Below are 27,151 nucleotides of genomic sequence, written 5' to 3'. Positions count from 1 at the left end.
CTCGAAGATGCACATACTGTTGTACCCCTCTTGAATGACTTTATTTAGCATACTAGTAATACAGTAAAATCGATCAAGGTTCGGTTCTAAGTCAGGGGTAAATGATAGAGTCGCTAAGGAAAAAAATTTAGCATGTTCTGCAGTTCTTGTGGAAAGAAGATATCACTATTGATACGTAAACACGATGAGACATATGACTTGGCATACAAGAATGCATGTATCGATGTAAGATTTCATTTCCATCGATATCGGATTCCAAAAGAAAATCCAACACGTAGCACAGGAAACACGAAGGACGATCTATGATTAGACAACATTTCGTTACGTAGTTTAGCAGATTAATGATTTTCTTAATATTAATCTTTAAATCACGATCATTGATCACGTCATTACGCGTACATTGTACAAGTTAATGGGTCTTGATCATGGATAATCTGATTTTCACGATATCAATTGAGTGATTAGATTATACGGTACATTAAGGGTTTTCTGAAGTCAACAACGTGCATAAAGAGACGTCGAGACGTTAATTACCGTGGCGACCCAGTTACGGAGAGTCATCTTCGTTAAGTTTTATCAATTTCAGTTGCTACCCTTAATAACTTAATAGCAGAGTCAATCAATTATAGTCAATTAGGTACTATAATGAGATGCTTTATTTATTTATTAACGGAGCAATCCTGTAATGCATGTATTATTAATAATGTAGGTAACTAAGTAAAATAGTATTTCGACTGACATTAATTCGAGTGCGCTCGGATCTGTCGTCGTTTAATTATTTTGTTTCCATTAATTTTATCGACGATTGATGGAGAAAAAATGAACCGAAATTCATCGTTCGTCGTGTATTTGATTCGTGGTATTTTCAGCATTGATTTATCAGAGTATTCGCGTTAAAGAAATTTTGTCCAGATCCGATCGAATTTCGTAAAACATCGGAGCCGGTTTGGACCGCGTGCACGAACACGAGTCCATCCGAAGGTGGCCGAGCACCACCGAACTCCCACGAAGGGTTCGACGATTGCGTCGCGACTATTTAAGGAGCAGCCGGTGAGCCGCGCTCATTCTTAGGCAAGACAGCGCGCAGTACGGTTGTACGTGTCGAGAAAGTATTCCGCTATCACAAGCGATCGTTCACGAAGTAAGCAGTGCTATTGCTTAAAAAGAGTATACCTCTTTAGTGGCTTGGTGAAAGAGACACGAGTGTGGTCGAAGAAAGAATCATGGCTGACAGTGGTATCAAACGTAATATTCCCATCAAGCTTGGTGACTTCAGCGTGATCGACACTGAGTTTTCCAACATACGGGAACGCTTCGACGCCGAGATGAGAAAGATGGAGGACGAGATGTCACGGTTCCGTAGCGAGTTGATGAACCGCGAAAGCAACAACTTCTTTAAGAGCACCACCAGGTACGATAACTACCGGCGTTGGTGTCCAGACGCACCTAACCTTTTAACGCGCGCACACCCGGCACGATTACTCTTACGATATTGCGTTTGCGATGTATTTCTGAGATAGGACTATTCTATTCTTCGATACCGTGCCAAAGTAACTGATCAATGTTAATATTTCAACATTGCAACGACATTGGTTACGGTATCGAAAGTTAAATATTTGAAATTCTATACATTTCGAGAAACTAGAGAAATATTGGGACGATAGGTTAGGAAATTGTTAGAATATTCGGGAGATATTTTATGCGAAAGTACATATCGATAGTCTTATTATAATACGCACTAGTCTTTTTTGTTATTTATTGTTTTTATTTTATCGAGGTTCTGGACAGATTTGTTGATGTAGTCACTGGTATTTCGATTTTAACTAGAACACGGTATCGTGTAACGGTACCGAGGATATGAAAATTCATCGCAGATGCTGGCAAAAGATAATCGATATATAACACCGCTATGATTAAGTTGATATTTTAACGCTGCAGAACTGAGAAACGCCTGTTTTTAATTCACGACCACCTTTGTTCTTAATTTTTATCCTGCGTTTGTTTGTGTTGTCGTTGAAGTTCAATATTTATCGACGCGATCGACGAACACGTATGGAAATATATCGATCGATGCTGTGCTTCGATGAAAGGAATGTTATTTACATTGATGCGTCGCAATTTTAAAGATTAATATTTAAAAAGTGCTGTGGATTACGGTGATCGATTCGGGCAAATGATTTATGTACCGTACCGACCGATAGTACGAATCAATTTTATCACCGATCGTATCGACCATAACTCGCAACGATAATTTCGTACGTAATCTCGAGTATCGCTACACGAATGTTTCAACCTGTAAGTTATAGACTTCGATTACTTACGTAAACGTATCGTTGTTTCTTTTTTCTAATTACGTCATCGCAGGTCATCTTGAGAGTGAAGCTAATACGGAAAGGAAATTATCGATCGCTCGGAATTAATTGAAGGATCACCGACACGTGTGTTTCGCAACACAAAAGGTACAACAATGTTCGCGAGCCGTAGTTTAAGACGCACTTTTTTCTCTCTCGAATCGATGCTTGCGGCGGTTACACAACGACTGTTGATTTTTAGCGCGAATTAGCATAACAGTGTGTCGGTTGCTCCAACGACCGGTGTAAACACAACCTATCCGTAGTAGGCGATGGAGCCGAGTTCGTTCGAATATTCAAACCGAGTCAACCGATCGAATATGTAGAGTGCTCAAACTTGAAACTCGACTACTTGACTATACTCGGCCCGAATTTCGAGCATTTAACCTAAATCGACGAACAGAATTGTTCAAGAAATAGGTTATATTTTTGATGCGAGAAGGGAACGAATTTTATATAAATTCCTCATTTTACATTTTACAGTTATAGTTTTGTACAGTGTTAGGACAAGTGGAATTCCGAGTGCAATGGGTTAACAGATTAGCTGCCTTGGTCCCCACCCGGGTATCGCACATTTAACCCTACCACTCCTCTCGTGTTGTCGTTGGTCACGTTATTCGAGGTTACGTTGCCATTTCGCGATAAATTCGTAGACTTGAAAATATCCCCCGATTTGAATTTTCTTGTAAGAAATACGTAGCTCGTTATTTTTTAAAACACATTTGGATTAAACACGTCGATGAATTTCATAAAAATTTCGGGGAAAGAGCGCGCCAGTTTGTGGGTTAAAAAAAAATTATATTGGTTTCGAAGGCCGGGGAAATGTTTCGGGGTTAGAAACGAAAAGAGAAGGAATGCGGCACTGACAGCGCGCGAACGTATTTATTATTGTAGGATAATGAAATCGCTCGTTGGTCGAGGTAGGTGTAAATTAAGGTCACGTCTCTGTTCGTTTTACGCGTACATACACATGTATATTCGTTTCACGTATTTCAGTAACGTGCTCGCTATTTATAGAGGTTTCGTCAGTGCGTTCGGTGCGAACAGCACGAGCCCCCTCGAAGCTCTCTCTGCTAGCATTTCTTGCTAGGGGGCCGGGTGGGGGGAGGGGAGGGTAAACGAAAAACAAACCTTCGGTCGACCCGAAAATTTGCACCTGCTCTCCTCGACCCGTTCTCTGGCATTCGTGGATGCTCACCATGAAGGACCTTGAACGTTCGTTCGAATAAACATGGACACCTCTATTGTCTTTCACGCGCGACGTTACGATCGAATTCGGTTTTTATTTCGAAGTTAAAATCGTTGAAATACAATCCGCTCGTTGGTTTTATTTTTAATACGAGCGATTAGCCAACTTCGAGGTACGCATTTCGCGAATCGAACAATTTTCTCGTAGGAATTCGCGTTGAACGAACCTCGCGCAGTTCAGCGGATCGAACGAAAGCGTGAAATGCGCCATGTGCCACGGTTTTTGCATGCCAACATCGCGAAACCCAACAGTCGTGTTATTTTAACAGAAGGCCTGCTCGAACTTGGATATCGTTCCTCGCAAACGACTAATTATAGACTGGTCGTTCTAGATTTATTGCACGGCCGTTCGAAAATTGGTATTTTCTATAATCGATTACATGGACGGAACGTTCCTCAGGGAAACCTTTTTCCCGAAGCTTATTTTCCGGTAACGAATTTTTTGGTGGAACAGGGACGTTTGAAATATCGGAGCAAAAGACCGTTTGCGTTTCCGGGGAGGAAAAACAGTAAGGGCTGTCTGTGCAGACCTTTTCTCCCCCGGACATAAATTTTTATGGATCTTCTTTATCTAACCCGAGGGATACGTTCACACCCTCCGTTCAATAAATTTTATCGTCCGTTATAAGCATTGCACGTGGCAGCCTCGACCAAGTTCTACGAATTCTCGGGTTCCTCTTGGCAAATGCAAATTCGGGACGCGCAAAATTTACGGGAAATTTCGTAATTTCTGGGACGTTATCGACCGCCTCTTTTCACCGATCGAATATTCGCTAGCGTATTAATAGTACGATTAATAACGTGTCGTCTTTTTATACCGTGGCTGAATTGCTACGTCATTTATGACTTCCTTTTTCTCGTTACTAGTGTGTATCTGTGCGCGATGAAGATTTATTATTATTGTACTGCAAGTACACAAAGATACGAAACGGGAGAAGCTTTGTCCTACCTTGATAGTAACAATAAACATTGCAATTGCAAGGTGTTAAAAATGGTTGGCTCGTAGTGATAAATTGCACGCCACGCGATTACAAGGTGCATCAAACGAGTCAGTCATCGGATCGTGAAACAATTTTTCGTCCCGCGAGTGACGATCGTTATGTAAATGTTCGACGCCTATCGTCAGTCAGACCGATGCATTGCGTAATGGATCGTCATTTAATGCAACTTGTTGCGCCGACAAAGGACCACGTTTCTTCCTGTAATCTTTGTCGAACGCATCGCGTCATCGAACAGCTTTGTACATCCGTGAATGAATTCGAGAAATTACTAGTACTCTTTGGTGGAAGATGTTTTTCAATACACGGTATAATTAATTTCAAGAAACGAATGCAAGCGAGACGGAAAAGTTATTTCTGTTCGACTGGACCGCGATATTAAATCTATCGAGAAACATTGATCGTAATCGACTCGAAAAATATTGAGTTTAAAGGTATATTTTCGTACGTGAGATCCGCCAGTTAAAACGGTGATCCGAAAATCTGGAATTTTCCTTGTTAGTTTAACTTGGTACTTCACGTTCAGGGGCACCCATAGCGGAAGAATCGTTGAAACAACGGGTGATCCGATAGTAGAAACACGTTGGACGTATAAACGCCTATTGCGTAAACGCATCCTTGACAGTGACACGTTGCACGCGGCCGACAATCCCCACTCGGGATCGTGCACTAAATTGCAATTGAACCGTGCGGAAAAGGTGAGGAGCTTGCGTTGATCCTGTCTAGTTTTGCGCAGTAATTTTTCCGTCTCGTTGAAAGCAACACGGAAAACGTTCACGGTCTCCACCGACGTATCATCGAGTCGTTTCCGCGTTTCTCGTTCTTCGACCAATCGACAATGATCATCGACGAGAATCTCTATCCACCGGATCACAAAACGGTGATCAAGTTTCGTAGGTAGGTAACGACTCGTAAACTCTTTGAATGTCCAGCAGATGATCGCTTATCGCTCCTGGCTTCCTTCCAGGCCTCCTGTAAACGCACGCGGAGGAATGTTTTCAATTTTTCCAATGTTTCGATGATTTCATTCGATACAGTGTCATCCGTTGCTCTTGCGCAGTATATTCGCGTCTTCCGTGTAGTCGTAGTCTCGTTCGATAAACTTCGAGTGAAATTCGAGCTCCCGACCTCGCGTCTCGTGTCTCGCTTCGAAAAATGGCGCGGTGCTCGATCGCGTTCCGAAGCTCGATTTTATCGAGCGGCGTGAACGCGTTTGGAAAGCAGGGCAGGTGCTCGGGGTCGATCATAAATCGTCGGTAAACCCGTGGGAGGCGAATATGGACCATTACGAGGTCCGAGGACTCTCTGGGCGGTGACGCAATCCTCGTTCAGGGACGGCTCGCCGCAAATAGACAAGTATCGTTCGAAATAAATGCTCTCCCGCGAGCTTCTTTCGAAAATGTTTTCTAACGAACGTACCAGCGATGAGTCAGTGCTCGCCGCCGGTCGCTTCGAAGTTACTTTTCTTTTTTTTTTCGTTCGGTTCCGCGACTCCCGCGACGCGCCAAAACATCGCGTGTGCATTTTTCCGCGAAGGTGTCGCGATCGCGTATTTATAGCGGTGACCCTTGTAATTAATCGAACGCAATGGGTTTCATGGAAACGGACGATGTTCGATCGAGATCCTCGGAAGCGATAGGAAGACGCTCGTTTCGCGCGACTGGTTGCAGGAAATTAATCTACCGGAGTCGCGTGTAACACGTTACGCTCTGTACGAGCATGCCGAATTGATGCTCGAAACTTTATAGTCGAGCAGTCCCGCGGCCGAGATTTACGTCCACTTACGATCAAACCTGTATGGCGTGTTTCGAGGCGATTAGCGCACCGTTTCACACTCGGTGTGCATCGAAGCACCGTGCACCTTCCTACCAGAGATTAATAGACAGGGTACCATTTCGAGCAGCCCACCTCGGTGTCTAATGCCTTTTTAATTAATAGCACGAATCACTGCGAAAGTTTCCATTCAGGCTGTGTCTTTGCGCTCTTGGAAAATGGGAAAAGAATATTCGACTCTTGGATCGTCCGTAGATATAACTAGCTCGTCTAGACACGGAGTAAGCTGTTGCTTCAGCGCTTGACCTGCTCCTTGTAATTGAATTAGGCGATTGACTGCCGTTAACAGTTCGCAGCTCCTAACGAGAAAATACGATTACTAGCAATTATTGTCTGAAAGATGAGAATCAAAGATTTTTATTATATTCTTTCGATTCGAACTGTTTGAACTATCCGCGGTGTCTTGTTAGAACGAAAATTCGTTCGCGAGCACCTCGGACGAAGCTGGTTTTAGGTTTCATAAAAACTTAATGTATCATTTCCGGGATCAATTTGACGACAAATGGACTGTTTCGAATGATGATCGGCGAACGGTGGATGTTTGATGGAAAAATTGCCATTACGTGGCTCGACTGCCGAGGATATCGGCTTTCCGAGCATTAGTCGAAAGTTTACCGACAAATTTGCACACTGCTCGTTCGCTGCGTGGCTAATCGAGGGGCAGGTCTATCGTCAGTCACTCGACTGCCGGGCGTTATATCGCGCCAGTCATTGATTTCTTTCCGAGCCGGCTTTCTGGGCCAAGTACGCGTCGATTTACATTCCATACCGCGAAACTTATAAACTGTTCCTTGAAACCTTGCCAGAGATAAATTGGATGTCCTTCGTCCTATCTTTGTTCTCGCGGCGAGACTACGAGCCCTGTTACACGATACGCAACTCGAAAACGGAGCTCCGTTCAATGAAAGTTTCGCTAGGTGCACGATGTTTGCTTAATCTCGATTAAAAATCGATTTCCCCGTCCTCTCTCCGTAAACTGCTCGAATGCAAACGCGTAGGCGAGTGTCTTCGTCTTGGTTAAACCGTAGAAAGCGTATAAGCGTAGCAACGGCGGGCCATTGTAGCGAGGTTGGCGTTCAAAATTTAAATGGAACCACGAAGCTGAAAGTCCCCGAAGTAGGTTATATCCTCTTAATCGACGAGATTTCCATCTCGACTAGTGCTCGACGCGTAAAACCTTTTGTAACCCGGTCACGGAGAGGAACACAGCTCGATAGAAACGCGCGTCTAAAGCCCGGTGACGTATCGCCGTGGCCTTTCCAGCACGACGATTCACGGAGGAGAGATCCTGCTCGGCATGGTTGACCTCTTCTGGCATCGAGACGCGAATAGGACCTTTCTCCTGCCGAGGATAATTGTTGTCTGCCGCGTTTCTATGCCTCTCTCCCACGACGCTTCCTGCGCGTTTCACTCTGAAAGACATTTTGACAGACGTCTCGCGATCTCCTCCGATATGGCTCGGCTTTTGTTCCGTGTGAAAGGCGCCTCCTAAAGAGAAGAGAGCCTCTTTTAATTTCTCCTCTCTTTGGTTCCTCTTTTCGCCGACCAACCGCCTGGCTTCTCGTTCGCCCCTTCTGTTACGTTAAACGGATGTTTGCGAACTCACCCTCATTTTCAACCCTTTGCTACAAGATTCTTCTCGTTTCAATTTCGAGCTCTAGATTTATCAATTTTAAGGAAGTTCCATCTTGGTGGACAGGTTGATTCGCCGATTCTGGAACTCGTTGTGTGAATAGAAATAATAATAATAGTCTGTCGCATCTAGGTCCGCTTAGATATTTATTAACGCGTCTACTGCCAGCGTATATACACTTAGAGTCTTCTTTAGAATATTCTGCTTCTTGTCAATAATAAACCAAAGCGATCGAAGCGTGGAATCTAAACAGGAACGGGAACAGTTTATCGTCTTATATGCTTGGAAATATTAAACTAGACGATCGAAGAATGCGGTACCAGCCTCGCATCCTGTCCCGGATCCGCCATCGTTGCCTCCCTTTTTTGTCGTCGCGGAGAACTAATTTCTTCCTCAACGAAACTAATAACCGTGCACTCTATTTAGAGCATACAACACACATAGGATTATTGTTCTCTTTTTCGATCGTCGACTCGCAACCCAACGTATCTCATTTTCCTTTTACGACTCCCAACGGGATGAAACGAGTTGCATAGCGTAACATCGTTCGGCGAAATATTTTTCCTGGATATTAATATCTTACTTCACGTATTTCTGTTTCGATCACTGATGTATTTCATTTTCTTCTTGGTATTCCTCTAAAAAAACGCTCTAGTTTATTGCTCGGTTCGTTAATAAATAAATTTTAGTGCTTGCTTTTACTTGGTATTCGAGTCATTCTCCGAAGGAATATACAATACGATCGATTTAACGATAAATAATTATTAGTATTGGGATTGATTTTGACGATAGAAAATTACCAAGTTTCGTAAAACATACGACACGCGTGGCTTATACGCAAGGATATAACGAGTCCGGAGGGATAATCTCGAGCCTGATGCGACGTCGCAGCCGGGTGCGCTCTATTTTAGAATCCTCCGGGTCTGTGACCTCCTCGAAGAAGAGCCGTGACTTCCGGTTATCGGTTTTATGAAACTTGCACCGTGCAGACATTTAGTCGCTATAAATAACGAGGACGGTGTCGGGTCGCATTGGTGATAAATTGGTTCGCGACGAGACGAGGATCGCTACAATATCGATTAAACCGGGGTAATTAGCACAGCATCGATCGACAAACGAACCACTCCGAGATTGGACGAAGCAATCAGAAATGGATTCCCCTATCTCGGATGTAAATGTTTCGTATTGTTCTACTATACGTCGCGCTTTAATTAATAAACGGTATTTTTATGTCTGTTCCCTGCATTCGCAAGCTCTGTAAATTCGAATACGATTCTCTAATAAGACGAACGCGTTAATTTGGTTTTCTCAACGGCAGCGTACAGTTTTTTAACCGGATTTTGTTTGCGTTTTCAAGAACGACTTTCGGTTGTTGGCTTACCAAAGTAATTCTTGCTGCTGATTGGCATGATACGGACACTTGGTTTTAGCCTACTTAATTACCGAATTACCGAGCGACGTAACGCTACGGAATTTATTTTCTAGCTTTCCATAACGTATACCCAGACATTGAGCTCGGTGAAACTCGCTGTTAAATTCGTGGTAGAAAAAGTTTGTAGTCTTACGTCGCCCCGTGATTCAACGAGCAAATAAAAGTACAGATGTTCTAAATAAGAGTGCCATATGTATTCTGACAGATACTTCAAACAATTTTCCGAGTAACTGGCGGGGATGTAACTTCCGGTGCTACTTTTATGCCTCTCTTACATGTACATACGGAGAAAGCTCTTTAACTTTATCCTGGGAATGGACCTTCTTTGGAACACCTCTTGTATGCTAAGTTTCTTGGCGACAAACTCGTACAGGATGCTGAAATTAAAGTTTCTATAACAGTTTTCGAGCCCCTGTTTCAAGACGTCCCGTACACACTCGTTCGTTTGGTATCTTTTCGACAAATTCGACTTCTTGTTTCCAGAGGCGAACAGTCGTTTGGCCGGTCGGTTTGTCGCCAAGAAACGTTAGAAATTTTCCGAAAGAGTGTTAGCGACTTAACACGGCCGCTGACGGAAGCGGAAGCGGCACGAAAGAAACTAACCACCGAAGTTAACAAAAATAATAATGACCCCTGTTCCCCCCTGCTCGACTTCTGTCCCGCCTTCTGATTGGCTCTCTGCATTGGCACGTTGGTGACTAACTTGAAGTCGGCATCAATCGAGCAGCACCGAACACAGTACGTCGACGACCTCGAAGACCGCAGGTTGGGACAAGGTTAACTCTGCAGCACCGCCAAAGCGGTCCGCATTCGACAGCTTCAAAAGGTGATGCCACTGTACAAAAAACACCCACAGAAACCCTCTCAGTGCCCGGACAACTATGTTCGGGAAACCTTCGTTTAGCTAGAACCTCGATAGAGACACCCATTTTGTTTTCTAGCGGTGGTCGGGCACTCCAAACTCCGAAACTTTGCAACGTTCGATCACTCGAACTTGACGCCTGGATTCTCTAAGTTTCTAACTTTACTCGAACGTAGAAATTAAGTCGAATTTCCAGCCAAAACAGATCGAATGAAAGTCGGAATCTCGAGATCCCGTCCACCCCCATCGTATCTCTCACACTTTGCATACATATTTCGTAAAACACCGCGCGTTAACGTCGCCGGAGATCTCACGGGAATATTTGTCGCCTGAAACGAACAAAGCGAATCCTCGAAGGTATCCGGCGACGAGTAACGCGCGCGAAACGTTCATGCCAAGACGGTAACTCTCGTCACTTCCTACCTATTTCTCTCTCACCCGCTAACCGCAAGACACGACACGAATAAGCGCTCCGTAAAAGGTAATGGGAATATATTAGTATGTATGTTGTTTCACGATGTTCGCCGACAGCAATTAACCCCATAGCTAGCGACGCTTGGTTTGCAGTATCGTTTTTGCGAGCGAACGTCGGAGCGAAAAACCATAAACACGGCACGCTAGCATTTAAGCTAACAAATGCACAAGCACCGGTAGAGTTTACCCGTTAAGTAGATGCGCACGACTTTAGTCCCTCCATCCGTGACCAGTTTCTGTCTATGTTGCGTTCCTTGTCTGTTGCATCATCATCCGATAGGTGAGGCCTCTCTCGAACCGTGCACCCAGGTCACCCCGTAGGCGAAACGAGTCTTTGTCGAGACGCTTCTTTTCTCATTTGTATTGTTTCCCGATCCACACGCAGTCATCGTCGCCGATATGCACATTCGTCTTTGTCTTTTTCTCGTTCATCGTTCGAACGCATTCGTTCACGCAAAGTGTGTTCCGGGATCGATGGATCGGTCGATAATCGTTGATCGTTGTCCTTTCAGCACCACCACGCAGAGCACCCAGAACAGCAGTTCTCTGAGCCCGCAGCACGATTCCGCCTGGCTGGATGGCCTCAACAGCCCCCTCATTCAAGATGAAGGCGACAACAAGATGCTGAAGCTTCGATTCGACGTCTCCCAGTACACACCGGAAGAGATCGTCGTCAAAACTGTGGACAACAAGCTGCTGGTGAGTTCCTCGTATCTCACTTTTCCGTTCCTCTACATTTTACTAGAAGGGAAACTAGTCGATCCTAGCAGGCCTGAAGATCCAGCTCTGACGAATTAAATAGTATAAAAATTGAATAAGAAACGGTTCCAAATAGTTCCATAGAAATTTCTCGTAGCCTAAATTAAACCAAGTTTTCAACGTCCCGAAGACTCGAACGGACTGTGAATTTATTGGAAGAATTCGCGGCACCGTGTTATTTCCGTGCGTGAGAACTCGTTGCCAAGAATGATAGTCCCCGCGTTAAACCAGATCTTTCCATCGAACGCGTTCAATCTAGGCCCATGACTAAGTGCCTTAGAAATAGGCTAAATTCTGTTCGAATAATAGACCATCAAAGAGACCGACGTTTATATTGCACACGGTAGATGCAACACTTCTTCGTGTATAATACAGCATTTTACAAACAAACTTGAACGAAGAATCTGGAAACAGCTAGGCTCAAAATGGCTGCATTCTCTGTACGAGGGAAGCGATCTATAGACTGTATCGGTAAAAAAGATCGTAGAGGAAAAATCCTAATAGCCATTGCACGTTGAGGTCAACCAGGTCTCGCGAAGACCCGTTCGTTTTATGACTTCGATAACTAAGGCTAGTTATTCCGGGTCTAATAACCTTTTCTGGTAGCGGTGAATAGAGAGATCTTGATCTTCGGATCAGGAGGTCGTAGGGCTAAGGTCTAGAATTTTTAAGGACGCGAATGCTCCACCGTGCGTCGTTTAATCGGGACGAGAAGACAATTGGCGACTTTCTTCTTCGCCCGTGACAAAACGTGAAATTATCGAGCCTGACTCATCGGGCGTATATTTCGCTGTCGAGAATATTCGTTGCACAACTTGGCAGCACGCGAATCTGGTCCACCTTTTTACGCAATCGGCGCCGCGGTTCGCGTTAACGTCCCATCGTCAGTTTCGGCTTTTCGGACGTTTCTTTGCACAATCGTCGACCTTGGTCATTGTCTCGGAGAGAGTAACTTGCCCGAAAGTCCAACCCAAATCGAACGACATGTATCTCCGAAAGTTTCGATTTCAAACGATAAAGCTCGCCTTTAAAATTTCAGTTATTTTTAAAGGAGACATCGGGGAACAAAATAGACGTTTCACGTTTCGTTCGTACGCGTGACAATGCTATGTCAAACGACGTGCCCAGATATTCTGGTACCGTATCGTGAAATCCGAGACAGCATGCATGGTGCGCTACATAGCAAACATGGATGAATTAATCGTCGGAACATATGTACGTGTCAATATGTTAAATGATCCTATCGACCTCTTCAGTAACTTGGAACACGACCAAAAACAATCTTTGCCCCGTGCCTTGCATTCATAACTTATAACATTCTTTCGTGTACGCGTTCGATACACGAAAATACATTTCTCTACGGTCCCCGGCGTTTTATTTTGCTCGCTGGTCCTATCGTTGACAAGAGACACGGCTACTCTTCGTTTCGAAGAACGTATCGGCGCTTGTTCGTTAACATCTGTTTCGAGGATGCAGAGTATCCCTTGTATGTCGCGCGAGGAACGGCGAACAGGAAGCAGCGGTTCAGAACTTTCTGCCGGTTTGCCGGCACTCTGAGCACTCCACGAACGATGTGGAACATTCTAATTGCTCTTGTTACGTCACTTCCCGGCAGGAAGTCGGCTCCACCGGCCGAAGCGGTGTAACTTGGTGTAATTCTCGTTACTTAAAAGCGTCTCGCGTCTTCGTAATTAAGCGTACTGCAAATTGCACCGTTGGGACTCCCCGGGTGTACCAACCTCGAGGATCCAAATTGTCTTTCAATCCTAACCGGGTAGCCTGGCTACTCGGGCACGGATCGAACTGATCCTTCGACGCACGATTTAATTACATTTCCCGCATCTGTACTGTTTAAATTTGCTCGAATTTGTAATACCGATAAAGGGAGGAAGTTTATCGTTGGTCCACGGCCGAGAAAATTCGCGCAGGAAGTCGGTAGCAGAATTTTCTCCAAGCGTGCGTGCGCGCTTTCATGTTACTTCTCTGGCCAGGCGTTCCCGTCGACCCGTCGACGGAAATAACCAGCGACGAAAATAAGTTCATGGCGCTCGTCATACCGCGACGGCTTAGAATAATGTGTCGGCCATTGTGGATCCTCCGTACGCGGCAACTAGGAATGCTGGGATTCCTTACGATTCTCGCGATACGACTTCTCTCGTTTCGCGTTTATTTTTGGAAATCGCGCGACGCGCTTTGATCCTCCGGTACCGAGAGGCGTCAGAGATCTCCATCGAGAGAGGAACCTGACGGAAGAACGCAGATGGGATGAAAGACTCGCTGAAACAGGGAAACTAGCCGCCGAAGCTTTCAACGATCGCGTTAGAAAAATCCGTAGGACAGGGTCGTTGCACCGCGTCTGCGCAGCGTAATGGAAGAAAGATCAAAGCAACGGATCCCTGTACACCCACGAACAGCGACTGCTTTATTCCGATTTACCCGCTAAACGAGACCTGTCTGTCTCCGATAAACCTTCGTTGCTTTTTTTTACCGCTCGAATCGCCAAACAATGCGGTTAAGAGACTTTTATTTGTTCCTTCGCGCTTCCACGTCGATGCAAGATCGTGTTTCGTATCTCTTTTTGCGGGATATGAAATTGTGATTTTAAATCTTAGAACATTCAGAATCTCTATCAACATTTTAGGTGAACCCAGATTTCGGCTATTTTCTACCATTGTTCTTTGTCGAAGCGAAACATTCCTCGACGACAGGTACGTTTACCCTGTTCGTTGGCAAAATGGCGAGATCTTCCGTAACCGGTCCCCCGCGCGAGCGGAATTTTAAAGAACGGTCGCTCGAAACAGGTTGTCCGCGTGCGCTTCGATCGTGGTCAAGGTCCTCGGAGAATTCAGGTCGGACGGTTGCTCGTAATATCGGCGGTCCTTAAAGGGTTGCTTCAAGGACGCGTTCCGAAGGATGAGCAACAGACCGGGGAACGCTATCTCCGGCACATTGTGCGAGTTAGCCGCGGGTTCGGTGACGTCATGGTTGCTCGATAAAGTACTCGAACGGATAAATAGGAGCAGGGACCGGTTTCGTTCGGTGGTTTTATTCAAACGAGCAGCCGGTTCGAGGGCACGCGGTTGCGAAACGTTCGCACGTTTGCCCGTTTGGGGCAACCGGGTCGCCCTTGAGAAACGAATGAGTTTTAATGGCCATCGAGCACGGTTTGATCTATGCACTTATGGCTATTTGACGGCTACAGATGTGTTTGCCACTCGAACACCGGCTCTTGTATTGTTATTCATCGAACGATAAAGCCTCTCTCGAGGCTCGTTATTTGATACGAGCGGATCGCACGCTGTTAGAGTTCAATACGAGATGTTTCTTTCATTTATTTACGCGAAACGAACTCTTTGACGAAAAGAGAAACGCCGGTCTTTTACGGTTCCTCCGTTTGGCGGCAAAATTTGGGTCGCGGATGAGGCTGTTATGAAAGCGCGGGCTTTCCTTTTTCGGTCAAGGCGAGTACGCCATTAGGCGGTCCGGAAAGGAGTCTCGCGTTACACGTTACGCTTTAATTGACTTTCGAAAGCTCCGGACGATTCGACGAGTTTGTTTTACGACCGCGGAAAGCAGCAGAGGCGGTAACGCGACAATTTAATGACTATATTTAGGCTCTGGGAAACATCGATGATCGCTATAATATAAAAACGTTCCTTTGGAACAACGAACACTAGTCTAACGTTAAGATGGTTGAGAATCAGTGCCCTAGGCCAAGGACGGAAGCTTCCAGGAGATGCTGGACGCCTCTGAATTCGATGATCGGATGTCGTTAGAGCCGGTTCCACAGTTTTGCGTAATCCTCGCGGCCTGGTAAGACGATAGCCAGATGGAAAGCTTAGATTCTAGTCAGAGTTGAGTTACCGGCAGCAGCGTGTCAGAGCTCGTCCATCGGTGGCTCCCTTCGGGCTGCCATTTCCCTCCGTGTGTTTCCCTCTGTCTAGGGTTACCTGTGGCGCTCCGGTTGCTCGTGCTTGCTCGCTCGCTTTGCTCTTGGTCTTTTACGGGCAAAGCCCGATCGATATCCCGGGCACGCCACCCCGGAGGAGAGACCCAGCGCGTTTCCTCGACCGCCCTGAACCAGACGGAATACGCTCCGCGTCGAAGAAATCCACCGTTGCTCTCTCTTCGTCTCCTCGAGGTATCGATTCGCACGGATGGTACTCGCCGGGGAACAAAAGATACGCGGCTGTTGCTGCTCTCGAGACCTCGTAACTGTCCGGAACGACTCGAATCCGCCGTGTTAACCCCTCTGCGACGCAAGGGTCTCCCATCCCTTCGGAATTTAACCCTCTTCCACTCCCAGAGTCTTTATCAATCGTAATTTTTGCGACGTGGCTTTGTATTATAAACGAAACTTGTTATGGCGGAGTGTAAACGATCAACCCTCTTGGGGGCGTCGAAAATAAATACCAATCGTAAGAAATTTTTGTTTGCACGGCTCTCTATTTCTCGAAACACTCGAGGAGAACCCGAGAATTTTATACAAACGCGATCACGGGACAGGAACTATTTATCCAGGGGATTATTTTAATGCTCTCTTTCCGCGTGAACTCGTTAATCGCCGTCGAGACGCCGAGATCGCGCTTTCGCGCTTATTCCGTACGGCTCGTGTTCCCAAGCGGAGCGCGATACTCTCTCGGGAGAGACGTTTGCGAAACCGCATTATCGGCTACAATACGTTCCATTTACACGCATATATCCTGCATTTCGCGGCGTTGCACGTGAATCTCGCGCCTTTTTCTTCCTGCCTCTCGACCGTAACGCAATCTTCCTCGTCCTCTTCTCGAGGATGAGACGAAAAAGTCTCTCCCATCCGCAGACCGCAGCCTCTCTCCCTCTGGGGTCTTATTGTCGCGTGAAAACCGCGATTCTACGGTCGCTTTACCATCAACCTGTTCTCCGCTCGTCAAAAATCACGATTTTTCGATACACCTTCCCACCAGTGTTTCTCAAACTTGAAACTCTCTCGACGTTTTATTTTATACCAGAGTTGGGCATATTTTATTCGAGTAGAAATAGTTCTTCTTTGCAGGGGACGCATTTCCCATTCACGAGACACGGCCGCTTAGCTCGCAGACCTCGTCCGTGCTATTTCAAACTACTGACAATACGAATTGACATCGATCGTTACGTTTGGATCCAGTGGCATGCAAAATTTTCTGGACAGTTATTCGTCCGGGGATCCTCTAAACAGAGGAGCGTGACAATGGAACGAACGTTCCCCATTAAATGCCTGGTGGCTCATTGTATTCTACTTCACCTCGTTATATTTGAATTCCATTCAAAATTCTTCTTCGTTTTTCCTCTCTGAAACCAACTTCCGGAAACATAAAGTCCTCCCCTAATGTTGAAATATTTTTGTAAGAGGTCAAGAACCGGTGCTTGTTAAAACGGGTCTCTGGAAATAGATTCGTAACCAAGGAGGGATACTTGTGCGTCTCGGAGGATTCGCGAAGCGTGACGAAATAAGTTAGTCGTGAAAAAATGCAGGTGCAGGATACGGTTCGACCGCGCCCAGATGAACGCGCGAAAAGCCTAGTTCGAGGGGTGGGCGAGGCCGATCGCGCTAATTGCGTTACGCAAACGACGCTAATGAGCTGCGTTTCGGTGTCCTCGGCGCTTCGGTGTCGACGCGTCGCGGTGCTCTCGTTCTTGGACCAGTTCGACCGATCTGTCCGCGGCGTCGTCCGCTTGCCAACGAACCAAATAATCTGGCCTTAACCTTGCGAAAAATCGCGGAACGTGTTACGAATCGAGTGCCCCGCGCGTTACGCAATGCTGAAAACGTTTAAATTGCTCCTAGAACAATATCCGTGATCGCAAACTTTTGCACCTTCGCGAATCAAACTTGCAAAGTCGTACAGTTTTCGAAGGAAGGGTTGAACGTTTGTTTCTTGGAGCCACTATCGGTCACAGCACGCGAATTATGCCGAGCAATTATAAAACAGACGAACGAATGCCAGGCAGGCGGTTGATACAAACTCTCGAGGAATTGCAGGGATGCATGTAGCACGATTGGAAACCATCCGGAAGGGTTTTGAACGCGACAGTCATTGACATATCGACGACAGCGATTATGGCCGCGTGCCCATCGAAGGCCAACGAAGTCCAAACATATTTAATGGAATCTAATATAATTTAATCGTGAGTGTAACTCGGCGTGAGGTTCCAATACGGGCAGCGTTATTGCGTACCCGCGGTCGCAACTTCCGTTATCGCGAGAAGGAGCGTAGATGGTCGAGCTGATAGTCGATACTCGAGGCTGTTCGAAGTTGTTTGGCCATACGGTTTCTAAATACGTCGATGACACCAGTCGACGATCACAGGCTCTCTGCATCGCCGTGACGCAACCGTCCCGGTAACGAGATTCAATTTATACGAAATCCCGTAAGAAACTACCTGCCGCGTTACTATTTGCATGCCATCGAATGGCTACTCGACGCTAGCCGGCTACGGCTGATGCAATATCTATTTTTAATACGTCTGGTCGCCTAAGCCTGGCTAGCCGCTGCCCGATTTTGCAAATCGACGTTCGCAAATTTCGATACCGAGCGTGCTCGAGCAAATATACACTCGCTTCGATTATTTTTTTCGACTCGTGCAACGATTCCAAAGCAGCTTCGGCGTGTTCCAACATGGCGGAGCTCATGTATATTCGAGCCGGGGCCCCTCGGACTCGTCGATAGTATCTAAAAAGTGTTCCACGACGCAGAACGAACGGCAACGGAGTCGGGGGACGGATCACGCGAACCCTCGGTGTTCCAGGAACTCGAAACAACGTCGGACGATCGCTCGACGATACGCAAATCGGTGATAATTATCGACAATTTGGCTGGAACTGGCCTGGCTTTTGACGGGAATTTAATTACCATTTTTCGAACGGTATTCTTTTGGCACGAACGACGTGGCTTCGTTCTCGTCCAATTGTTCTTTAATTGGGTTTCGTTTCTTTCGAAACTGGAACAAACTTGGAACAGTACTTTTGTAACTGCTTTGTGCATCTTTGTCCAATTGTTGAATCAAACCACGTTTATTTGGAATTCTCGAAGCTTCGAGCGAGAGATAAGAATAATGTGGGAATTATTTCGAAAATTTATTCGCGTATCGTGTATCGAGTATCGTCTACGCTTTGGAGGATCGTTGGCTCGGTCCCCAGAGGGATGATGAAACGTTGGCGGTCGTCATAGTTGCAAACATTTGGCAATATTGTAGTCGATGTATCGTAACAGGTGGCAAGCTAATTTCAACGATAGCGTTGTTTCAAAACTACTCGTGTCTCGAGATTGACACGCGAGCAGAGAGTCTGTACCGATAATTAACGAAGGTTGGATCGCTAATTGCTCGAGCAAGAGTACTCTTCTGATCCATCTGATCCATCCATCCATTTCATCGATCACTTTCGTCGCGACGAGTCCATTTCTTCGTAGATAAATTATATCGGTTTAAACCTGATAAAAGTTAATTTCTGTTGTCAAATGAAAGTTGAAAAGTAGATTCTTTCTACGAAAGTTTTCGTAAGGAATCGTCGAGTCTATCGACGTTGTTTTTCCGAAATTAAAATCAGCCATGGAAGAGGGGAAGGGGCGAATGGGAACGTCGAACAACAAACTGGGAAGAAGTGCAATTTTCGGGAATCGATTCCCTCGAATCCGTGGCGCCCTTCCGTCGTCATTTTCGTCGTATTATTATTTCACCCTCCTTCCCGTTCGTCTCCAACCCCAACTGATAGCAGTTCCACGTAACGAGACTCGTAAAACACTGTCGTGTTCCGACTTTATCGCTGGTTCCCATAACCTACTTTCCTAGAATGTTTGCGTCACTTTACGAGATACAGTCGCTATCACCCCTTCGCGGTCACCCTTATTGCCAGGGGTACTCCATCGAAATCGTACTCCTCACAAATGCAACTTGTATTGCTAATAATATAAACGTAGACCCCGAAGTTTGCAAACAAAATTACAACGGAATATAATTTTTCAACGATACCGATCTAACGTTAACAAGGTCGACCGACATCTTTACGCGGAGTATTAATAGTAAATGATTAATAATAGAAGTCGTATCGATTACCTTTGAAGATCTCAAGTAGCGACCGCAGCTCGCATAAGTAAATTAGATAATTATCTTGGATCTCGTATCATATATGTATCCACTTATTTGATACTTTCAAAACTCGGTTAATGCGTGCAAATGCACATTGGAATTCCACCCTCGTTCTTTTGTTGGTAAATGATATCTATAAAAACGAGTAAAAGCTAGAATACGACTCTATCAACTCCGAGCATTCGATCCTTTTCATCGAACAGAGAATTAGGTCAAGAGTCGTCTTCCTATTTCTAGTACGGCTACTTTATGGTCTCTTCTTCGCGCAATGACTTTCGTTTTCCGTGTTTTATATCGTTCTAGATCTGTGTCATCAATAAAACATTAAGTTCCGCGCAGACGTGGCCATTAATCGACTCGATACGGTGTACGATCTAGATACGTACTTAATATTTTGCCTTATTACCTCTAATATATTTATTAGCAACGGTGCTGACCGTATTTTATTTCTGCTATCACGTATCACGTTTTACATAATGAAGATGCGTCATTATTATAATTGATACGATATTTATTTTAGAACGAGACGTCAGCGTTACCGATTCGACGTTTTATCGTAAAGATAGGACGGTGTTTTCACTGCAATATATTTTGCAACCGTTTCGACTTATCGGTGTTCGTAAATATTCACGACTCGAAAGGTCTCTGATTCAGTTTCCAAATAAAATTATGGCTACTGTTCGAATGGAACATCGTTGCTGAAACCAATACCACCGTTGGTTATCGTACGGCTTGACCACGGGCTGGACTCGATCGACTTTTCAGCACTCGGTTCGCGTGATCGCAGAAACGAGCATGTCCCAGCTGATTTATTAATACGGACACTTAATCGAAACGACGACCTAAATCCGCGGCCTTGTCTTGGCATATACGCTCACGAAAATCGCTGAATTTCCCTGGAAAACTAGTTAAATCGTCAATCGATTATCTTTTCAATTCGTACTATACAGATTCAGGACCCCTTTGGAACCTAAAAATTACGAATTGGACTTTCAGGTTATTCGTAACAATTTTATTCGATTAAACATTTATTCAAACGAGCTTCTATTCGATCTTGTAACTCAGATAGTAATTTATGCCCATCCCGAAGCTTTGGTCGAGGTAACCGTGAATCTAAAACGGTTTTCTGTTGGTTTGTCCAGGTCCACGCGAAGCACGAGGAAAAAACGGAGAGCAAATCGGTGTACAGGGAGTACAATCGTGAGTTCTTGTTGCCGAAAGGAACCAACCCAGAGACCATCAAGTCCTCGCTGAGCAAGGACGGCGTGCTGACCGTCGAGGCTCCACTTCCGGCGATCGGCCAGGGCGAGAAACTCATCCCGATCGCGCACCAGTAAAAGAAAAAAAAAAGAAGCACAATTTACCTGGACGTACGCACGATACCAATCCTCGATATCTTCCCTGAAATTCCATTATTCGTGCGTCCGTCGGATCGCTCCTTCCTGTCCCTGACGTCGATTCCCGTAAGTTCACCTTTTTTTTTTCTTCTCTTTTCCTTCAACGATTTTCTTGTTCTCTTCCAAATCTTTTCACTCGTGGTATCCGATTTTTATCAACGTCCCTTCCGCGAAAACTCATCCTCCCCGAGTCCTTTGCCAGATGAGAACGATTTTGGAGACCGTCGACGCTCGCGAAATTAACTCCAACAGACACCCTCGCGAGTAATTAACGCTAGATTCGCGTATTCCCGGTCAGATTCCGTATTTAACGCGACAGAACTCGCGAATAGCTATTTACGTGGAACATCAATGCCCGTGAATCTAGCGTCCGTTATCGCGAATCGAAAGGATTCGCTGGCCATTTTGTATTCGTCTCGAAAGGTGAAAGATCGCGTCGGTCGGTTTCCTTCCGGCGAAATGTTTAAGCTGGAGGGGGAGTTGATTTCGATTGGCGTCGCGCCAAAGCGTCACGAAGGATAATCAAATTTCAAACGAATCGTTTGTTCGATGGACGGAAAACAAAAATAAAGTATAGGAGTCCGTAGGACGTCGCGGTAAACGGTGTTCGACAACCACGCGACAAAACGCCTAATTTTGTATAAAACTTTAAACGTATAGGTGTGTGTTTGATATACGCAGTGTTTCTTTTTTTTCTCGATCAGCTTTGTCGCTTCGACGGTTCTTCGAAGTACACGTGTTTTCATGGTTGTCGTTAATCGATCGAATCTCGACCAGCAGCGAATCAAAATGCGGAATCGGTTTGAAAGACCGCCCTGTTACGATCTACAGTCGACGGAAAATAGATAAATAATTGTGATCGTTAAGGTCTTGAACGGCGCCTGTACGTCGTGCGAGTAGTTGAAAAACAGATGTTTGATAAATTATTTTTCCTTTTGGTACGACCAGCTTTTACGACGCTTTGATACTTCCTTTTTAGAAGTAACACAAATATTTTTTCAGAAACACGCATTGCCTTTGAAAGTGTATCTTTAAATATCGTTTCGTGAGAAGCACAAAGAGAAGAAAATGAAAAAAAAAAATAAATAAATAAATAAATAATAACAGACACACGCAAAAGTAATTAACACATCGCGTGCTTGTGCACAAAATTCTATCGAACGATTAAACGCGAACGTAAAGCGATCTTTAAACAATAACTTATGTATGTGTTAGTTTTTAGGTGTACTACATTAAAAGACTATAACACGAGAATGCTTAGAGTATGTAAGCATTGTAACGATTATTATTATTATTTATGAATATTTTACTATTGTCGAAGATATACGTATAATGTTTAAAAGGTAATGCGAACAATGTGGAAGTTTAAATAAAAATAAACTTTAAAAACATTTTATTCGTTTCTGTGCTTTCCCGCCTCGTGTGCTGTGCCGTCCAAACATTATACTACATATAAGTACCATGTAAATTGCAGGCCTTAAAGATCGATTTTCGTTAAATAAAGTTATATGGATTTTTTGCAATTTTATTGTGGGAACATCGTGCAAGATGCAGAGTGATAATTATTATATACTATTTTCTAAAATATAATTTCATTCCAGGTCATTTTCTACGTTGTAACTTTGTTAATATTTCGAATGCACATATTTACGAAAAATTCAGAGGTAAAATGTCTATATTTTTACTCGACAGAATGGAACATTTCGTTAAATTCGTGACTATATCTCGCGTTCTTGGCACTAGAAGACTATTCATCAACTTCCAATCATACAAGTTCCCAACTACGTAGCCTGCAATTCCTTCAAATATGTAGATTTATGATCTAACGTTGAATGTCTTGGAGCGAAGCTAGTGCCAATAAATTGGCCATTTTCGAGGCTATTCTGGATAATGCTAATTCTACTATCATCGTCTAGCACGATGTTCCTCAAATTACGGTTTGAGGATCCAAACAGGGGCATATCACAAGAAAATACATTGTTCCATTAGCTATGATAAAGTTTAAATAAGGGAACACTATATAATTTATGGTAAGGGAAGTAGCGTTGATCAGTTTATTTTTTCGCCACGACAGTTTTCCAGGTTTAAAAATGTCCCACACATTTCTTTATTTTATCACAGTTTATTGATTTATGATTGTTTATTAACAAAATATTCTATCATTTTATATACACATATAGTTGGTTGGTGCGAAATCATTGTAAAATTGATACACCGAACGTGATTACATTTTTCGAAATAAATTTCGTACAACAACGCTTTAAAGATTTATACAATAAACAACAGATAATAATAATCGGCATCCGAGTGATCGCAACAAATAAAAATGTACTAAAGTCGCGTTCATTAGCAACATTTTTATTGCATCGTTGAGAAACCTACGATTCGTACGTATTTATTTAATTAAATCGTATGCGATACGCATTTTTAAATGCACGATAATAAGTTTCGTTTAAAACAGCATCCTTCGAAAGAGTCGTTCTCAAAGTAAATCGTACAAAGATGCTGTGAGCACTTTGTGTAACGTGAAATTTCGATTAAATATTACGAATATAATTAACGGGCATTGCATCGAAATTTGAGAATCGTTGCAACTATACGACCTAGAATAGACTGTCCTAAAATTACAAATAAATATATTCAACCGATCCGATTATTCCACTTTACAATTATTTTGAGTATAAAAAATATATGACGGTAACGTGTAATATAGAATTTAAAAGGAATTATGTACACAGAAAAATCTTACAAATTCGTTCGTTTTATACAAATAGGTGGCACGTTATCCTCAAACAGAGAGAATGATAATTTTCGTAACTACCCTGAATGTACTAAATTGTTTTAATACCCGGATTCAACTACATAAATACAATGGACAAATCTAGATCTTAAACTACTCGCTTACTGTTTTGGTATACGTTATACTGATTGCATATCATTCTGTCAAAAGTATGGACGCGTTTAATCAGCAATAAGTACAATATAAAAAAATCATAGGCGAGAGTCACGTCAATTTACGCCGATTTAAATAGGAAATTCAATTTTACGCGCGAAGGAACCTATTCGCGTACATTTGCTTCGCTTGTGTGTATTGTTTTGGACGAAATATCACTTCGAGATCAACTTTTTCCATTTTTATACAGATTTTGTGTTTTCAGAAGCAGAATCTGGGAACACAGGGCAGGGCACTTAACGCAAGCAGCCTGAGTAATTTCTTTAATTTCGTTGCTAAATAAATATGCTAAAAATTCCTTACTACATATATCGAATTCTGTCATAAAAAGTTGTTGATTCCATTAAAAAAATATTGATCGTTATATTTTTTTACTACGTCCACCTACAAAAAAGATTTATTGCAAGTGTGTTTGTTCATCTATAAAATGACTGTTCAGGTGGCCTGTCTTTATGTATCTCACACTGTCTCACGCAACTGGGAAAAGCAATATTTCGAATGTATAGTTTCGTAACTTCGCGGTCCTTTATCGACTCTTCGTAAAATCTACGATACGTTTAAAAAGGTTCTCTTCCCGGAACAAACTTCGAGTTGATTATAAAAATTAATATCAAAGTGTTCTTTGCGCGAAAAGTCTGCAGTTTCGGAACTAGACTTTCCACGTTTTCTATATACTCGGAATTTCCGCGGAGAATAATGGTGCATCCGATGCGGTAAACGTGGGCGATTTACCTTCCCTCGCGATCCGTAGCGCTTGATGAACAGAAACGGTGTCCAGTTCTTTTTGATTAGGTTTTTCGTTGTCCAGGCAAATGTCGGCCGCCCTTTTACCGAACGGTTCTAACACTTTCACTCTGTAATCGACGATCGTCGACACAGGATTACCGGTTAATCTGAGATTTTCTAAACAGGGCAGGTGCCCTATGTTCTTAACCTCTTCGATCTTTTCGATGCGATTGCAACTCATGTCCAGTCCCTCCAACGAATACAATTTCGAGAAACTCGATAACGAAGTTAGCTTATTTTGCGATAAATCGATATAGACGATGTAACCGAGTTTCGTGTGTAAATCTTCAGGCAGACTTGTGAAGTTGTTCGACGCCAAGTACAATTGGGACAGTCTCGGTAATAAAGTGATATTCGATATTTCCGAAAGAAGATTGTTATTCAATTTGAGACACTCTATGTGCGGCAATAATCTGATCGCTACGTCTATAATTTCTATTCGGTTGTCGCTGAGGTCCAAATGAGTGACCTTCATCCAGATGTGAGAATCGTTGGCGTTGTCAATCATTTTGTGAACTTCCTCGCACATTGCCAGTTCGACGATATTTCTCAGTTTCGTGTTGTTCACCGTCAAATGTTTCACCGTGTCGCGAAGAGTGCCCATGTGATAGATTTTATCCACCGGATATTGTACGATAGTTAAATCTTCAACGTTCTTGAAACTCGATAATTCGATCGCGAGCGTCGACGAGTAAATGTTGCTCGTCTTATAAGGCTCTAAGCTGCCTTCGATCGTGAGACCGGTTAAATGCGAAGTGAAATCTAAAACGTGACTGAAGTCGTATTTTCGATCGACGACTTCTAACGGTGGACAAGGATGCTTTAACCTTTCGCTAATAGCGTACAACTGAAAAAAAAAACATCGTCGTCAGACGAATGAGAATATAGAAGACATGTCCGAAAAGACAGATGCTAAGAAGCTTTAAGAATTATGATCACCTGCACTGGATTAAATGTGTAACTCTTGGACTTCTGTAACAAACAACTACCCTCTGTATAAAATTCTAAAGCCAGACTCTGCAATAGGAAAAATATGTCGTATAGGTGCAAATCCAAAAACACTGCCAATTCCCTAGGCATTGCTTTTTTCAAGTAGTTGTAGACGCCGTTCAAATAGACTTCTAAGCTTTGTCTCCTTTTTTCTACGAAAGCTTCACACTTGTTACCGATAAGCTTCTTTGGTGGCAATATATCCTTCTCAACACAGTGCTCCAGGACAAGCTTATCGTGAAGTTCCACAAAATCATTGTATCTGTAACAAATTAAAAGGAAGACAAAGTTAAGACAAGTAAATTAAGTTTTCTCCAGGAAGTTACAATGTGGAAGGTTGTACAGATTCAACATATTCTAGCTTACATGCATAGAATAGATGCACCGGTTAAACCATTTCCTTGACGGAAAAGCAAGCGTTACAGTTTAATAAATATCAGAAACTGTTTAAAATTATTTCTACCATAGTTTTATGCATACTTATTTCAATCAAAAGTCTTCTTGTGGAAGTAATTATGTTAATGTGAATTATATAATTTTCAATATCATGTTACGGAGACAAAATGATCAAATTTGAAAAATAATTTCGACTAAAAATGTTGAAAAGTGACGTTTGACAGCTATGATAAAAGAAGTATTAAAACTGCAAACTACGGTCACGGTACGCGAGCTTCAAACGCTCACCTGTGCTTCACAGTCCATTTGATAGAAGCAATCCTAACCTCGATGCAATAATAAGTGACACCGTCAACGGTGTCGGCCGAAGATATTTTTATGTGGACATTTTCCTGATTTAACGAAAGACACGCCATTCTCTCGGAGTCCGGTTTCAGTTATACGACTCGGTACGTGGCAAGAGTTGTCACTGTTGTCGAATGGGCCGAGAGGTTATCCCGGATCGCGATGAGAGCTGTCAATACCGACTGTTTCACATCAGAGAGAGAGACAACTGTTATCCGTGCAGTGCATTATACTCTGCTGATGATTCTACCGCGGCGATTTTTCAACTGGTCCTCTTCTCGGAGTATAACGCAAATTCACGGTGAAAACGTACATCTTTGACAGTGATTCGTATTATAAAGCATATACCGTGCTTCCACCTTTCGACCGACCCGAGATACACGCTCAGCAATTTCTTTTTTTATGCAAACGCTATCAAATTAACACTTTCGGTGTTGCGTGGATCCGATATGTTCCACTTCGGACTTTCCGTTTTGATATTTTCATTATTAAATGTTTTCAGGTCTTCTTCGATTGTAACTAATAATTTAACTTTATATTTTTTCTGAGGAATTCGTGATCGAGGTGTCACCCGATGCATCGAAATAA

General features: G+C 43.6%; 2 protein-coding genes across 7 annotated transcripts; one reads left to right on the top strand and one right to left on the bottom strand.

The window, feature by feature from the left end:
• Positions 1-1,053: 1,053 nt before the first annotated feature.
• Positions 1,054-22,203, top strand: LOC122402464 (protein lethal(2)essential for life). Of its 6 annotated transcripts, none has more exons than XM_043405259.1 (4): positions 1,054-1,411; positions 10,223-10,297; positions 11,383-11,530; positions 20,839-22,203. In XM_043405259.1, the coding sequence occupies exons 1-4, from the start codon at positions 1,224-1,226 to the stop codon at positions 21,031-21,033; spliced, it is 606 nt and encodes a 201-aa protein (XP_043261194.1). In that variant the 5' UTR covers positions 1,054-1,223; the 3' UTR covers positions 21,034-22,203. The 6 variants fall into 6 exon arrangements, with proteins under 6 accessions (XP_043261194.1, XP_043261192.1, XP_043261196.1 ...); XM_043405257.1 differs by having other exon boundaries at positions 10,205-10,321; positions 11,344-11,530; XM_043405260.1 differs by lacking the exon at positions 1,054-1,411 and adding an exon at positions 5,341-5,494 and having other exon boundaries at positions 10,205-10,321; positions 11,344-11,530.
• On the bottom strand, positions 21,790-26,891 carry LOC122402463 (nischarin). Its single transcript, XM_043405255.1, has 3 exons — positions 26,507-26,891; positions 25,772-26,084; positions 21,790-25,679 (listed from the first exon to the last, which is right to left on the bottom strand). Exons 1-3 carry the CDS (start codon positions 26,632-26,634, stop codon positions 24,714-24,716), a joined length of 1,407 nt encoding a protein of 468 aa, XP_043261190.1. The 5' UTR covers positions 26,635-26,891; the 3' UTR covers positions 21,790-24,713.
• Positions 26,892-27,151: the final 260 nt, after the last annotated feature.

Source organism: Colletes gigas, unplaced genomic scaffold (assembly GCF_013123115.1).
Source record: "Colletes gigas isolate AHSC1104 unplaced genomic scaffold, ASM1312311v1 Colletes_gigas_Sc00036, whole genome shotgun sequence".
In the NCBI taxonomy this organism is placed as follows: Eukaryota; Metazoa; Arthropoda; class Insecta; order Hymenoptera; family Colletidae; genus Colletes; species Colletes gigas.
This window is presented reverse-complemented; position numbering and strand designations above follow the sequence as displayed.

Coding starts and splice junctions, on each gene's coding strand:
- LOC122402464 (XM_043405257.1), top strand. CDS start 1,224: ATGGCTGACAGTGGTATCAAACGTAATATTCCCATCAAGCTTGGTGAC. Junction 10,322..11,343: donor GCATTCGACAGCTTCAAAAG/GTGATGCCACTG, acceptor TTGTCCTTTCAG/CACCACCACGCAGAGCACCC. Junction 11,531..20,838: donor CTGTGGACAACAAGCTGCTG/GTGAGTTCCTCG, acceptor TGGTTTGTCCAG/GTCCACGCGAAGCACGAGGA.
- LOC122402463 (XM_043405255.1), bottom strand. CDS start 26,634: ATGGCGTGTCTTTCGTTAAATCAGGAAAATGTCCACATAAAAATATCT. Junction 26,085..26,506: donor AAATGGACTGTGAAGCACAG/GTGAGCGTTTGA, acceptor AATTTGTTACAG/ATACAATGATTTTGTGGAAC. Junction 25,680..25,771: donor ACACATTTAATCCAGTGCAG/GTGATCATAATT, acceptor TTTTTTTTTCAG/TTGTACGCTATTAGCGAAAG.